The 17,161-nt window shown below is 44.4% G+C and overlaps 1 protein-coding gene across 1 annotated transcript; it reads left to right on the top strand.

The window, feature by feature from the left end:
* The first annotated feature begins 10,169 nt into the window (after nucleotides 1-10,169).
* LOC141002777 (trace amine-associated receptor 13c-like) lies at nucleotides 10,170-11,300 on the top strand. Its single transcript, XM_073474169.1, has 2 exons — nucleotides 10,170-10,342; nucleotides 10,484-11,300. The coding sequence occupies exons 1-2, from the start codon at nucleotides 10,170-10,172 to the stop codon at nucleotides 11,298-11,300; spliced, it is 990 nt and encodes a 329-aa protein (XP_073330270.1).
* Nucleotides 11,301-17,161: the final 5,861 nt, after the last annotated feature.

Consider the following 17,161-nt stretch of genomic DNA (forward strand, 5'->3'; position numbering starts at 1 on the left):
ACCTCCGAACTATACATTATCCCACTTATTACACGGCTTACGAGTGAAATAAATAATAAATAATCACCCACAATGATTCAGCAGCGACAAGGATTGGTTGGTAAAGTTTTCACTTTCACTTTCACTTTCAAGGCCGGCCTGAGAGAGGAGCTGGACAGCGGTGCTTTTTATGCTGTGGTTGGTGTAACGCGTTGAAAGTCCAGCTGTCTTGCTTATGTTGCTATATGTTGCCAGGGCGGATCAGAGCGCCGTCCCTAGCAACGGTCTGTTATACTTGACGACGGTCATTATACAGAAATAACGGACCGTAGAACGCAGCGATGAACCAATCAGAGAGCAGCATTCAATAGAGCCGTGTAATAAACATGGATTAACAACTAACCATTACTTGGATTTGTTTATCTTAGGTTTCTATGGAGATTTGGACTACCAACAAGCTCAAGACCCAAACTGATTCCTGTTTTGGCTTTGTCCTGATGAAGATGTGGGATCAGTTATCATTGTTGTGAATCTCTGCCAGCATATATAATTGTAACAATGGGACACACACAGATCCTTCCCTTGCCTTAAATTTGGTCTTGTTTTGGGTCTCTGTGGTTGTTTCCCCCAGGGATGGTGAACATAATTTCTGGAGTATTGGAAAGGTACTGATTTGATTAAGTGTATCACACAGGCAAATTCATTAACTGTCAGAGAGCCAGACAGAAAGCACCAGCCAAAACCTGATAGGTGAACACATAAACATGAATACTGTAAGATACCTGTTGTACTGTATGTTTCAGTGGAATGTGGGTCTTTCTTTGTGATTTAAAGATTAATTACAAAACATACATGCAAAGGTGATTGAATAAGGTTCTGTAACGATTCTTATCAATGAAAGGAAGAATGACAGTCCCAACATGCTCCTAGTTTTGTTGAAAATGACGGCTTTTTCAGGGCTTTTCTGCTTTTTGCAAGTATTCTTTGGTATAAGTTTGGAGAGGCTAACAAGGTTATGCAAACAATGTATGCATGTTTTGACAATAAAATTGGTATGTTCCAGTCTGTGGCCACAAAAAAATGCAGTCAAGCTGTACTCTTTATCCACCTTTATTATGATGGTGTATAATCAATAAAAAGCATAAATGTATGTATAGGAGCATTACCTGAGTGTGCAGTTATTGACAATAATAACTCAATCACAGGCCCAATTGTTCCTGCTGCATCCTTACAGTTATTTCTGCTCGATTTAAGATTAACAATGTCACCTTTCACTATTATCACAACTAATATATCACCAAACCTACATAATGCTCAGATGGGAGGAAAAGCAAAAATGTGTGCAAACTAAGTTTCGAGTTTGTATTTTGTGGCACATGGTTTTTGCCAGAATACACACTGAAGAAGGTCGTCCTGCCCGAAACTTCCGTGTGGCAACAATAAACAGTTTGATGGGAGTGCTGTCCTTTATTTTCATTTTATTTTGTGGCACAACAATCTGCCAATCTGATGTTTTTGTTCAAAATAGTAAATACCTGGAGCTGTGCTTAAAGTGCTTGAAAACACTTTTGTACATTCCATTCTCCAGTTTAAAAGTCTGCCAACTCCTCTCCAGTTAGTTAGTATGGGACAGTGGCTTAAAAGGACACCCCCTACATATTTGTTTATTCATTTTGATATATACTGTTTGTTAATTGTTTAATTTGTTTATGTTTTATTTACAACTAATTATTGTGGCTCAAAGGAAAAGATATAGGCATTGTCATTACGAAGTCTCACCACAAGAGGGTTGTGGTTTATGGTCACTCCCAGTCGGCGCAAGTCATTACATGCATTGTGTTGTTCCAATGAAGCTAAGAGAGGAGCGCATGATTTACAATGCTGCTATATGTCTATGTTTGCAGGTAAGCAAGCCACAAAAACTCACATCTGTAACTATGAATTAGTGTCTCTTAGGGTCAGAATATAAGGAAAGTTGGCCATTTACTCCTTTTTTGTTGTGTTAAAGCTATAGTCTGTAACTTTTTTTGGTTATATTTGCTCTAATTGTCATTATGATCTGACAGTATAATATGATACAGGTCAGCTGTGTAAAAATCCACTGTCTGTGGGCCCACCCAGTGGCTCTAATTTGAATTGCAAGAATCTACCGCTCCCGGCTGAATACAACCAATCAGAGCCAAGGAGAGTATGAGCCAGGTGTCAATCACTCTCGTGCATACGCTGCTGGCAGCCCCCATCCCTCGCGCAGCGTGTACTCGGCAGTGACCCTTCCCTGCGCAGGCGCAGTGCCTGCTCTTACCTGGTCTGATACTGCACGCAGCAATGGCGGAGAGGGAGCTGCAGGATTTTCAGAGACTGAAGAGCGACGCAGAGTGTTTCAGTCTGTTTTAACCACAAGGCTATGGTGGCGGCGGTTACAGTAAAACTCACAATAGCACACATCACTGATGTTGCAGTCAAGCTATGTAGCTTGTTGCTAAATCTAACTTGTTAGCTTGTATGCTAACTCAGGTGTTTAGCTTTGTCTGTATGGCTACTGGTTAGCAAAAGTGTCTTTCAAGTGCCCGGCAGTTATAACGTTAGTTTGTGTTCAGTACGCTCTGAAGTGGTTGAATTAGTTTAGAGAAATAACGTTACTCATGCTCCAGAAAGACAGCATGGTGATGATGATTACCTGAATGATTACCTGGTAACTCTGTCTACCGCGATGTGAGGAATAGTGTTTGTTGCTCTGGATATCTACAGTGACTCACCTGAGGCACTCATCACTGTAATTTAACTGCATTGATCAGGAATAGAACAATCAGCTCATGCACAGCAGGCTCCTCTGTGGGGAGGGGCTTTGAAGGCAGGGCTGCAGCGCAGCAGAGAGGAAGAAGGAGGGACCTGGGAGCTGTATCATTCAAATATTCTGGCTAAGTCCACTCTTTTCTCAAAACTCCAGACTGCAGCTTTAATGTTTAGTCATAGTTGTTAGTTATATCGTGCTGGCAGCTAAGCTGACCGCTAACATGCTGAGAGGACCCCGCAGTAGTACGTGTGTTGTTTTGTTTGTTTGTACTATAAACCTCTACACAATGTAGCCAATACGCAGGAGCCACAATACTTTAATTTTCATATAATTTTATTGTGCCACAGTTTTGTGTTGGTGTATTTAAGAGTGTGTCTTGATGTAAGTTTGAGTAAGTTAGCAAGTCAATACATCCATTATGTTGTTCCAATGAAGCTAAGAGAGGATGTGGAGAGGAGGTGGTTCTTCAAGTGTGCTACATTAGAACTGAGGAAGCCTCTTGGATGAGAGGTGAAACGTCTTCAAGAAACTGAAACAAGTCCAGCTGCCTATGATACAGCACTTAGATTTACCATGACCTGGATGACCGAGAACCTTCACCAACCTGCCTCAGGATATTCCCTCCAGCTCTAAAAGTCCGGAAAGTAGTGACACTCCCAGTCTATCTGCTGTGCATCCTCTCTCCTGGGCGTCCATGGTGAGAAAGGGGAGAAGGGTTTCTCTTCCTCTGTTCTCACCAGACAGGGATGACGACCCTGTCTCGATCTCAAACTTCTTTGCTCCACTTGAGGAACTAACTGAGCTAGCTGTTCAATGTTCACCAGCTGCACCCAAGCAGCCTGCCCCAGTCTGCTCCAATATGACAAGAAAGTGTCGAATTTCCCCCATGCCCCCGGTATACCATGGAAAACATCGCCAACAACCTTCCCCACCTGCTGTATCCAACTCTGGGGGCACTCTTCTTAGCCCGCAGACTCAACTGCTCAACAGAGCACTGGACATTACTGTGGCTAGTGGTGATGTCAGCTCCAGTGGTGCTGTCCCTCCGTCTTTACACCCAGGTGAAACTTTTTCAGTCAATTCTGCTGTCCCGGGTGCTGCCCTTACTAACGTGGCTAATAAAAGTGTAGGGACAGGCAGCCTGAAATTCTGATCATTGGTGATTGCATTGTCAGATCTGTTGAGCTCCCAGGCACTATCACATACTGTCTTCCTGGTAGTAAAGTTGGAGACATAATTGAACTGTCACCTGTGCTCACAGACCTTCATCCATCAGCTCACACTCGTATTATTCACGTGGGTATCAATGACGTCATTGACAAACAACTAATCAAACTGCACAATCAACTAGAGTCTCTGTCAATCACAATTCAAAGCCTGGGCAGAACCTGAATCTTTTCTGGCCCCATTCCCTCTGTTTCTAAAAGCCCTGAACATTTCAGCTGTCTTTTTAGTCTACATGAATCAGAATCAGAATCAGAATCAGAATCAGAATCAGCTTTATTGGCCAAGTATGTGAAACACAAACAAGGAATTTGACTTGGTTTTTCTTCGCACACAATGTACATAGACATAGACATGAACATAAACAAACATAACAACATTCAACTAGAAGGAACAAGAACAACAAAGAACAGTGAGTTAAAAAGTGTTCAGAAGTCCGGACTATTATAAATATATAAATATATATTTAAGTATATTTATATTATATTATTTACAGTGTGGATATGTGTTGTTCAGTTATGTACAGGTAGAAATATATAAATATATATATACATATAAAGTGCAATTTGGTCTGTGAATGTAAAGACTATGAGTGGATGGTTTTTGGAGTCAGGGGGGTTACTGACACTGGGTGACTGATCAAGTGTTCATCAGTGCGACGGCCTGGGGGAAGAAACTGTTCTTATGTCTGGTTGTTTTGGCGAACAGTGTTCTGTAGCGCCTGCCGGAGGGGAGAAGTTCGAACAGATTGTGTCCAGGGTGTGATGGGTCTGCAGAGATGTTTCCTGCCCGTTTCCTGACTCTGGATGAGTACAGGTCCTGGATGGTGGGCAGTTTAGCACCAATGATTTTTTCTGCAGACCTTATTGTCCGTGTCAGTCTTTTCCTGTCCTGTTTGGTGGCTGATCCAAACCAGACGGTGATGGAGGTGCAGAGAACAGACTGAACTATTGCTGTGTAGAACTGGATCAGCAGCTCCTGGGGCAGGTTGAACTTCCTGAGCTGACGCAGGAAGTACATCCTCTGCTGGGCCTTTTTGTTTATGGAGTCTATGTTGAGAGACCACTTTAGGTCCTGGGAGATGGAAGATCCCAGAAACCTGAAGGTTTCCACAGCAGACACGGAGTTATTTAAAATGGTGATGGGGGACAGTATAGGGGGGCTACTCCTGAAGTCCACTGTCATCTCCACAGTTTTGAGCGTGTTCAGCTCCAAATTGTTCTGACCACACCAGAGGGCCAGCTGTTCCACCTCCCGTCTGTAAGCAGACTCGTCACCGTCACGGATGAGGCCGATGACCGTTGTGTCGTCTGCAAACTTCAGGAGTTTGACAGATGGGTCTCTCGAGGTGCAGTCGTTGGTATATAGGGAGAAGAGCAGTGGGGAGAGCACACATCCCTGGGGGGCGCCTGTGCTGATTGACCGGGTGCTGGATGTGATTTTCCCCAACCTCACCTGCTGCCTCCTGTCTGTCAGGAAGTTTGTGATCCACTGACAGGTGGAGGCTGGGACGGTGAGCTGGGTGAGTTTGGAGTGGAGGATGTCTGGGATGATGGTGTTGAACGCCGAGCTGAAGTCCACAAACAGGATCCTAGCATATGTCCCTGGGGAGTCAAGGTGTTGCAGGATGTAATGCAGACCCATGTTGATTGCATCATCCACTGACCTGTTTGCCCGGTATGCAAACTGCAGGGGGTCCAGCAGGGGGCCTGTGATGTCCTTCAGGTGGCTCAACACCAGTCTCTCAAAGGACTTCATGACCACAGACGTCAGGGCTACGGGCCTGTAGTCATTTAGTCCAGAAATTGCCGGTTTCTTGGGGACCGGGATTATTGTGGAGCTTTTGAAGCAGGAGGGGACTTCACACAGCTCCAGTGATCTGTTGAAGATCTGGGTGAAGATGGGGGCCAGCTGGTCAGCACAGACCTTCAGACAGGAGGGTGACACGCCGTCTGGGCCTGGAGCTTTCCTGGTCTTCTGTTGCCTGAAGAGCTGACACACATCCTCTTCACAGATCCTGAGTGATGGTGGGGGGTCAGTAGGGAGGGGTGAGGGGGGTGATGAGGTTTGTTTGATGTTGGAGTGGGTGATGGGTGTGAATGTTGGCTTCTCAAACCTGCAGTAGAAGACATTCAGGTCGTCAGCCAGTTCCCTAATGCCTAAAAAACATTTTTGCACTGCTATTGGGCATGGTTTCATTACCCACTTAACTGGTTTTGGACGAGACATGACCTGTACAAAATGGATGGCCTGCACCCCAACATAAAGGGGCATTCAGTAAAGGTTGTTGGGATCTCAGCACAGGGTCCTAACAATAGAGTGGCCTGTATGTAGACCCAAAGCCTGACATGTGGCCCCTAACAACTAACAAAGCCTGGCTAACAAAGGTAAGAGTGTAAACCCAAGTGTCCAGGAGGTGGCACCTGGTTGCTACAGCTCCCCAGGTTGAAACTCCCTTCTCCCATTGGCTGAAAGTGCACCTGAAGCGTGTAAGTTCTGTTGCAGTGGCCAGATACACGGAGAACCTTAAAACACCTGACACCGCAACTCATGGCAGTCCCCCCATAACATGCTACTGGAAGCATCAGCTTTCACTCACGCAACCCAAACATTTGGACTTTACCTTCACCTGGGCTGTGGTCTTTCGCCTCGCTGGACAAACCACAGACTGTCTTGTGTTTGCCAAGCACTTCCTGGATCCAGAGAAGATGCTGTGCAGCGTAGCCTCTCTCATCTCTGCAGAACTGAGGATTTCCCCTCAGCAAACAGCCCACTCTTCAGCCTGGGCAAATACTGGGCAAATACTAGAGATTAGTGTGTTTTTTATGCTTTTAAACTAGTGATAATGAGTGACAGAAAAGATTGTATCTCCACAGCTGTTTCTCCCTCCTTGCTGCGCTCTCAGCGTTCGCTCTTTTTCTCTTTCTCTGACTGTTGGAGCTCTGTTGGAGGCTGCACAGAGTGACTGGGCGTGTCTTAACTGCTCCTGGAGCCCCACTCAGAATCAAGGCATTTTTTGAATTTCCAGCCCAGATGCACCTCAGCCAAAACCTAGGGGTTTAGTTACTCTTTAAATAGAAGAAGAGGAGGGCTCTTTATTTTCACATATATTCAGACTGTACATCACAGTGAAATTTGTTCCCTTCATTTAACTCATTCCTGAAGAGCAGTGGGTAACAACAGTACAGGGGTATTACCTTGGTTAATGGCTGGAAAATTTACATAATATACCTGTTATTGAAGGTGAGGGAAAGTGGAGCACCTGGAAGAAACCCAGAAAAACACTGGGGGGAACATGAACATGAACTCCACACTGAGATGCCATGCTAACCCAGTGATAAATTTTTCATATATCATTCAATCCATATTTGCAGGTGGTGGGGATGATCCAGATGAGCTGACCGGAGAAGGTAGACCCGCAGATTCCACCGCATGTGTCCGCTGCGTTATGGCTCCGCCACGGTAGCGGAGCTGATCGGTTTCACTCTAGTCTATGTGTTAACTTCCACCAGGTCCGCTGCACTGCGTGTCTGCTGCATCCCAGCTCTGGCAGTCCGCAGCCCTGTGGCCTAGGCTTTCATATATCATACAATCCATATTTGCAGGTGGTGGGGATGACCCAGATGAGCTGACTGAAGAAGGTAGACCCGCAGATTCCACCGGATACGTGTCAATACCAATTCGGTTATTTGGAAATAGTTCGGCTACCTGAAGTCTGACAAAGGACAGACCACAATTAGGTGCAAAATGTGTCGACGACCAGTCCTCAGCAGAACTGGAAACACCACGAATCTCTTCCATCATCTCCAAGGTACCGTCCCAAACAGTACTCAGAAAACACAAGTTAGACTGAGGGCACATTGGTGAGCCAGACATCCTCCTGTTCCAGCTCCCTTGTCCGCATAAATCTCCCAGCATCCCTCCAATGGTCACATGAGTCATTACCCTTACACGTTTTTGTGGATTCTGGCGCTGATGACAATTTCATCGACACCTCCCTGGTTGAACAATCACTCATCCCTACCGAAGCTCTCGACACCCCCAAAACTGTAAATGCTCTAGATGGGCGGCGGCTAGCTGTCATCACCCACTGCACCTTGCCAATCACTCTAACCATCTACGGGAATCATCGGGAGCTTATCCAGCTCTACATCATCCCTTCACCCTGCCAGTCGTGATAGGACTCCCCTGGTTACAGTTACACAACCCTCACATTGACCGCAGCTACCATATCCAGTTTGAACACCTCTCTCCACTCTGCCGCCACTGCAGTAAAAGTGTCAGCTCCTCCCCTTTCCAGATCCCTGGATTTGTCCCTTGTGCTGCCTGTATATCATGACTTATAATGACCCCTGTTCTCAATGTCCCTGCCACCTCACCGCCCGTATGATTGTGGTATTGATTTACTCCCTGGTGCACCTCTCCTCTCCAGCCACCTCTACAACCTGTCACGCCCCAAGAGGGAGGCGATGGAGGAATACATCAACAGTTCCAAGGCCTCTGGCTTAATCCGTTCCTCCTCATCTCCTCTCTGGGGCGGGCTTCTTCTTCGTGGGTAAGAAGGATGGCATCGATTACCGTGGACTAAACGACATTACGGTAAAAAAAACAAAAAACCTCTACCCCTAATTGACCCATCCTTCGAGCCTCTTTGTCACGCCCGTATCTTCACTAAACTGGATCTGTGGAACACTTACCACCTAGTCCGCATCCGGGAGGGAGACGAGTGGAAGACAGCATTCAACACCCCCCTTGGCCACTTTGAGTACCAGGTAATGCCGTTTGGCCTCTCTAATGCTCTAGCTATATTCCAGGCCCTCATTAGCGACGTACTCAGATCAAATCAAATCAAATCAAATCAAATTTTATTTATATAGCCCAAAATCACAATCACATTGCCTCAATGGGCTTTACAGTCTGTACAGTGAACGACATCCTCTGTCCTTAGACCCTCGATTCGAGTGAGGAAAAACTTGCCATCTTGATGGAAAAAAAGACCCTTTTAACAGGGAAAAAAAAAGATGATGGAAGAAACCTCAGGAAGAGCCACAGAGGAGGGATCCCTCTTCCAGGACAGACAGTCATGCAATAGATGTGTAGATAATTAATCCCTCCGCCATCCGTCTTAAGCTGCCTGCATCCCTACCTGTTCACCCTACGTTTCATGTCTTGCAGCTTAAGCCTGTGGCCTCCAGTGACCTCAGCCCTCCGGCTGAACCCCCTCTGCCCACCCTGATCATCGACAACGACCCTGCTTACACCGTCAGCAGGATCCTGGATGTTTGTCGTTGGGGTAGAGGTTTTCAGTTCCTGCTTGACTGGGCGGGGTACGGTCCCGAGGAACATTCCTGAATATTACGGGCCCTCATCCTGGATCATACGAGACTTTTATTGTGAGTTTCCCCACAAACCGGGCAGTGCACCTGGAGGTGCCTGTTGAGGGGAGGGTACTGTCACGATCCCATACTCAGTGCAGTCTCTGCACACACACTCTGCCTTCTCCAGTCAGCTCATTTGGATCATCCTCTCCACCTGCAAATATGGATTGTATGATTTATGAAAGCCTGTAAATATCCATATTCTCCATTGTGAGTCCTAATCATGATGCAGGCCGAGTTCACCGTAACTACACTTCAATAAATAAATAATGTTCACCTATCAAATTTTCATTTCCAAACAATATCCCATGCTGAGGGATACCACAAATTGTCGTGCATATGTGCTCACAAAACGTAAGCTTGTGAGCACGAGAAACGTTTAAGTTTGTATTTTTTCCCCATGTCCCTTTAGGGGCTCCGTATAATCTTTATACTAATTCTTATTTTCATAGATATTCAGAGCATTTGCTTTGTCACTCTGACTTGAGCGCAGATGCATCCCTTTTCTCTTTGATGAACATTGACATGGCTCTAGCTTTCATTCAAGTCCACCTGTGGCACATTTCATATATTGATATGATAAAGCTTTATTGAGCTCCAGTTTGAATGTATGTTTGAGAAAAGCTCTAATTAGAAGAGAGGGACTAATTAAGATACTAATCAGAGCAAAGGTGGAAGGAGATCCCAAGTGAGGCAGAATCTTAGAGGAGGGGCAATAGAGCTAATTAGGTTATATCATGTCTAAACTTTGGTCAAACACTGTCAGAGCTCAGCAGGTTCTCCTCTCTGTGGTGATGGTGCCCTATGAAGAAACTGACCTCTGCTTTCCACAACTCCTCAACAGCTCCTGCAGGAAGCCAATACGTCCTCACTTTGAGACAATGCTGATTTACATTCTGCTGTCCTTCATCTCTCTGCTCACTGCAGCTCTTAACCTGCTGGTCATCATCTCCATCTCCCACTTCAAGTAGTCATTCATTAATTTATGAAACTGTTACATAGCAAAAAGCTTATCTTTTTTGTGTACTTTCAGCCTATACTCTATCTGCTGTTATCTGAATAACTGATGATATAAATATTGATAAATATTTCTGTTCTTCCTCTCCAGGCAGCTCCACACCCCCACCAACCTCCTCCTCCTCTCTCTGGCCGTCTCAGATTTCTTCGTGGGCCTCCTCATGTTCTTTCAAATTGTCCTGATAGACGGCTGCTGGTTCCTTGGTGACCTCATGTGTACTCTGTATCAGTATATAGCCTACATTACAACCTCTGCCTCAATAGGAACCATGGTGCTCATATCTGTTGACCGCTATGTAGCTATTTGTCATCCTTTACATTTTCCCACCAAAGTCACTCAAAAAAGAGTTCAAGTCTGTGTTTGTCTGTGTTGGATGTTTTCTGCTCTTTTTCACAGTCTGCTGCTGAAAGATATCCTTAAACAACCTGGCACGTATAACTCCTGCATTGGAGAGTGCGTGATTATTATAGATCATGTTGCAGGACTTGTTGATCTCTTTTTATCCTTTATTGGTCCTGTCACCGTCATTGTAGTTCTGTACATGAGAGTATTTGTGGTGGCTGTGTCTCAGGCTCGTGCCATGCGTTCTCATATTGCAGCTTTCACTCTCCAGAGGTCAAGGAAAGTAGCCGCTAAGAAATCTGAACTAAAAGCAGCCACTACTCTTGGTGTTGTTGTAGTTGTGTTTCTAATATGTGTCTGCCCATATTATTGTGTTGCTCTTACAGGCCAGGACACCATGCTCAATGCTTCATCTGCTTACTTTGTAATATGTCTGTCCTATTTTAACTCCTGTCTAAACCCTCTGATCTACACCTTTTTCTATCCATGGTTTAGAAAATCTGTTAGACTCATTGTTACACTTCAAATATTGAAGGCTGACTCATGTAAGATTAATATACTGTAAAGAGACACTGAGAAGTGATTAAAAGAAAGCCTTTTCTATGTTATAGGAATTATGTTTGAAAACGTTAATGTTCTGTCAACTACTTGAAGAACCTTAAAGTCAGACCTGCTTCTGCTCTCCCTTATAATACCTCTTTCTAGCATTTATGGCAACAAGCTGTGAATCTCCTTTTAAAAGGTAGAGGACACAAGCCTTTACCTCTCCATACAGGAGCTGCATTCTTTGGAATCCTGTGCTTTCCCAGAACTGTGCCCATAGCATAGTTCTCTCTATAGCTGAAAATGAAAATCACATTCATTTGAAGGTGAAACTACCGTATCTGCCACCTCCCAACTGCTTTGCTCAGTTCCAAAATATCTGGAACTGCTTCCAGTGGATGTCCCTACCCTAACCTGCTCTTTCCCTTTTGTCATATATCCCATTTACCCATTTAGTTTTTCCCGTCATGACAATTCAACATTGTCATTTGTTAGTTTGCTGTAGAGGTGTACATATGGAAAACCTACATAATCTTAGACAAATCATTTCCAGTTTGAGTCAAAATGTTGGAGGACCTCCAATGCAAAATGATTAGAGCATCAAAATGCTAAAGCCACCCTACTCAACAGAAGCGTGATTACTCAGCAAGGCATTATGTTCAGCAAACATGGCCGGTGTAACAGAGCGGCACCGTCACTGACTGCAGACCTTAAAAGTTATGCGAACAAATACAAATTGACCAAATATCCATTAAGTTCTCAATAAAATATCAGCCAAATACCTAATCACCAAAAATGATTGAGATCAAGATATTTATTACGTTGCCGTTTTGGAGAAGACACATCTGTGTTATACAGTGGTGGAAAACATCTTTTTTGTGTTTCAAAAGGTGTGGCTGCATTAGACCGACAAAAAAACAAATATAAATGATATTTTTTGTGTTTATTGTTTAGAAGAAAAACTTAACAAAACTAAATTCTTGACAGTTTCAATATGTCAGTTCTCAACATTGTCGGTTTCAAAGTCAATAAATAACAGAGAATGTATTCAAAACTGAACAAAAAATAAATAAACCATCAACATCATCAAATTAATATTTAGTAGTCCTGCCATTAGCACGCAGTAGAGCTCTGATCCTGGCTGGCATGTTCTCCACAAGCCTTTGTAGGAGATACACTACTAATAAATGTAATTTATTAATCACTGGCAATTCATTAATAAAACACTCGTTAATGGGGCACCACCTCCGATGTTTTATCTATTTGAATAATCCGGAGGTAATTAATCAAATTCGACTAAACAAGGTTAACTTGTATCAATTCTAATCAATTTCAGCTCAATTTATTCAATCTCACAAATGAAGCAGTGATTTCTACACAGTTTCATCGGTTCTCCACATTAAATTAAACCTGCACAGACAACGACGTACGGTTAAATATGTTTATTTACTAAGTAAATCAGGGTGAATAAATGAAAGGATGATTCAAACAAACAACAATGATAACATAAAATGTGGAGACTAAATGATCATGGTAATGAATGGATGGAGATGAGCGGATGGTAAAGTCGCGAGTCTGGGAAGCATTCAAAGATTACGGAGTAATTTTGACACTAACGAGACCCTAACCGGATTTCTTATTAATTAAAGATTACTATGAATCAAAAGAAAAGAGACAACACCAACTCAAGAACATGCGTGTGACTCCAGCAGTGTGCATGGGTGTTTAGCCTACTTTGCCTGTTGAGATGGAGATGTTCACCACCTTGGACCTCTCTGGAGTTGATAGCTTGACCGCGGCTTGCGGTGCCGGTCCAAGAGCAGGAGTTGAGTTGCGGCACGTCTGCGGCTTGCAGTGCCGGTCCAAGAGCCGGAGGGAAGTCGCAGCTCGTCCGGTCTCCCAGTGGGTGGTTCTCTCGTCCCGGTGTCGGAGGGAGAGCGCAGCCTGTCCGGTACTCAGCAGGAAGGTCCCGGTCCGCTGCCCAGCGGGATGGCACCGCTTGTGAGCGTTGGAGGCAGGCCGGTCTCGGCTTGGCAAAGAGTCTCTTGTTGCAAACCGTTCACACGGTTTGTTGATGCAGGCAGTTACTGCACTTCTTTATTAACGTTGGTGGTCGTAATAAAAGTCTTCTTCTTGCATGGAGTGGTGGCTCTGAACTTTTGATCGAACTAATTCAACTTTCTTGACGAAAATAACTAGAGAATAACGCTGGCCGGGCAGGTCCTCAGTTATTACTCAAAATAAGACGAATTGAGTTAAATTAACTTCTACTGAGTAAAATAATGATACTTAACAAAAACGAAAGCACTTAAAATCAGTGCGTCCTCAAATTAGGAGATTGAGGTAAAAATCGCACGTGGTCAATTGTGCGGAGATTTCTGCCTAAGAGCGTGTCGCAAAAATACAAAAGGTAAAGGTTTACAAAAATTAAAAGAAGCGAAGAAAAATTTTTAGAAGAGAGAGAAAGTTCATTCAAAGGCTTTGGGTTGTAAATTCATTAAGAGTGTCCTCATACGAAGTATTTATGAACAAAGAAAAATACTGTCCTCTCTGCCAGGCGATAAGATGGCGCCCCTCTTCCTGTAGGGGTGCTTCATCCAGATTAACAGAGTTGATAAAAAAAAAACAGGGCCTCAGCAACAAAGAGAAAGGAGCACAGGCATGTGTTCCTACATATCCCCCACTTCGATCGAATGACCGTAGTAGCGGGAACTTTGATCGATGGATTCGTGTCGTCCATTGGTGATGAGCCTGAACTGGTACACTTCATGTTCAGAGTTGGTGTCTGTCTTTATCATGTGCTGAGGTCTATTATATAAAAATAGTATATATATCAAAAGAAAAGAGAGAAAACGATAATAATACTGACGATCCTAACTCTTCCTAAGGGTTATTAGGAGGTGCTAATCTTATAGGGTTACAGGGCCTATACTAAAGCTAGTAACTGTCGTCAACTAACTGTAAAAGAGTCGGAGTCATTACTACCTGATCACTGCACTTGAGTAAGAGTGTTTGCTCTGACTGAGTGTCTGCGGAAAAATTTAGATTTCTTGATTTTGCTTTCCCATTGATTTGTGTCCAAATAATGGAGCTAAATTTTCAATGTATAGGATAACGTTCTCTGGTGATGGTGGATAAAATTTCCTTCACCAGAAACAGTGGGATAAGATGCAGAAGAATCTTATCTATGGCTGAGCTGTTCACTGAGGATCCAATGTCTCTCGGCGTGCCTGCCATAACGAACTGACAGGTTGTGTGTGAGCATAATCAACCGACATGACTGAAAGGAGAATGATTACTCACGTAAATATTTATTACACTGTTCATATAGATGTACATTTCTGCTTATTTTCTAAGACTGAATGGGAGCAGCTGTAACACAAGCAATATCCCTTCAGGGATCACTAAAGTATTTCTGATTCTAATTCTGACTATAGCAAGGCGAGTTTTTATTCAGAGCTTCACTGTGGGTTTCGACCACCAAAATGATGCTCTACAACGACTGGCTTATGTTTGTAGCACCTGCTGTTGTTGGTTGATCTGTGCTCTGATGTCTGGGATTTCAGCTTGTAATTCACATCTATAGCGATTTGACTGTGAATAAACTGACTGCATGGACTGCAGAAAGTCCAAAATTAAACAAAAATATTCTTACAACAATAGCTTTTCAGGAGCCCACCAATGAATTGTTCAGGTCTGCACTGAACTATTCATTTCTGATTGAGTGACAGTGAACTTCCACAACTGCTGCAACCTGTAAGTCGAGTCCGTCAGCTTGACAAACACTTTCTTTGTGTGTAGACGACAGCTGGTGATCAACAGTTTGGGTTGTTCCTCGCGAACAATCTCAGAGTTTTGGTTTTGATTCTACTCTATCAATTTATTATACACTTTGGGCCAAAGGCAATTATGTTAGACTAACCCCCACTTTGAATCAATTAGTTTGGGTGAATCAAATGACTGTATTTAGTTAAGCAGGTTAAGTTAGCAGGTTAATTTACAAAGCCTGTTTCTCAATTCAACTTTTGTAAATGACTGGAACAACAGTGACCTTTGTTGGCAACAAAAAAAAATATTCTACTCGCGATGGGCACTTTCAGGTGCTTTAAGGTTTTTATCCTTATTTATGACCTAATGTCCCATGGGGTTTTTGTGCGGATTCATCTGGTTGCTATGGATCCACTTAAGAGTCTGCTCTTTCTGGCCTTTGTTTACTTTGATCTTTTGGGGCAGAAGCTTACGGGCAAGCCTTCTGGTGTCTTGGTTGTCTTTTCTCGTCAGGGGAGCAGAGGTGTAGTACCACCTCTTGTCCCCCACTTGGATTTTGTCATGGGACACTTTTTGGTCATAGTAGGCTCTGCAGCCCCTTCGTGGGAAGGAAGCTCTGGGATGCAGGTTTGACAGTTGGGCCTGACAGCAAATTGAGCAGTCTTTGATGTAGTTTGCTACATCTTCCTGCATGTGTGGCCAATAGGCTACTTGTTGGAGTGCCTGGTATGTTGCTTTGGCTTTTCTATGTCCTGCGCGTGGAGAGTTATGGGCCTGCATTAGCCTCACCCCCCTGTGGCTCTGAGGCACCACGAACGCATGCGAAGTGAGAGCGTCGGAGACACGTACAAGGAGGCCTTCGACAATGCGCAGGGAAGTGTGTGCGTCATCCAAGTGTTTCAAGTCAGGACCAGAGCGTCTCAGTTCTGAAGAGTTGGCAGGAGCATTGGCTACTGCCTGAGCTTGAGTGACGACACCAACCCCAAGGGTGGGAGGGTTGGGAAGAGATTCAGGGTTGAATTGCCAGGGAGTTTCATCAAAGGCACCAGGTGCCAAGACATCTGGCTCAAGTACATAGCACTGAGTTTCAGTGGGATGTGGAAGATCTATGGGCAGTGGTTGGTGGACCTGTGCCCAAATCTTCAGGCGTTGAAGTCAATCAGTGGCTCAAATCGGTTGAGGAGATCTTTACCGATGAGAAGAGGGATGGAATCAAAGGGGGACACGTACACAGGGTGGACGAGGTTCATTGATCCCATAGTGAAGTTAATCAATGCCCTAGTGGTCAAGGTAGTACCTGTGGGCGAATATGGTTGGACTTCAAGTGAGCAGTGTTGCAGCTTTAAGTTCCTGTTGGATTGGTGTACCATTGTTCGCAGTTTGTTGAAAAGCGTTGGTGACATCAGGGTGACGTCTGCACCTGTGTCAAGGAGTGCTTCATGTTCAAGCTCGTTTTCAAGTGTAGCAGATAGGTAGAGCTTGCGTGCAGCCCCCCTTTCTTTAAGATTGCCTAAGAACTGTTGGAAAGGTGGTTCAACCTGAAAGATTGACGGGCCTCCATCAGGAGGAGTCTTGTTTGAGTCTATCTGAACCACTAGGATTGCACTAGAGTCTGGCTGTTTATGCCCTTGGTCTGATTGCTCAGGTGTGCCATTCTTGGCCATTGGGACCTGGTCCTGAGGCAATGCATGTTCAGGTTCAGTGGGGATCATGTACGACTCCTCTTTCACCACCACATTGGGTTGGTTGGATGAGGGTTTTGGAGAGGAAGTTGCTGGATTCTCAGGAGTCGTCAAGCGAGCAACTACTGAGAGGAGGTCAGCTTTTTCTCTATCTCCTTTGTACACATGTTCAATCACGCGTTTAATAGCGTCAAGGTCTTTCTTGCTCATACCTGATTGATTCAACTTATCAGGGTTGGTTGGTTCAGCATTTTCGTCTGTTGCTTCCTCATCAGATGGGTTTTCATGTTGCCCATTTCTGGATGGATAGCTTTGAGACCCACGTCTGTCCTGTTTTCTACCGTTATAAGTTTGACGGTTTTTCCGTTGGTCCGGTGGGAACTTGGTTCGGTCGGAGTCAGAAAAGTGACTGTTACGAACCTGGCTCAAAGGT

This window comes from Pagrus major, chromosome 9 (genome assembly GCF_040436345.1).
Source record: "Pagrus major chromosome 9, Pma_NU_1.0".
Taxonomy (NCBI): Eukaryota; Metazoa; Chordata; class Actinopteri; order Spariformes; family Sparidae; genus Pagrus; species Pagrus major.

Bases quoted from the DNA above. Each gene is read 5' to 3' on its own strand.
- LOC141002777 (XM_073474169.1), top strand. From the start codon at position 10,170: ATGGTGCCCTATGAAGAAACTGACCTCTGCTTTCCACAACTCCTCAAC. The intron at 10,343-10,483 runs GTAGTCATTCAT...CTTCCTCTCCAG, and splicing joins ATCTCCATCTCCCACTTCAA to GCAGCTCCACACCCCCACCA.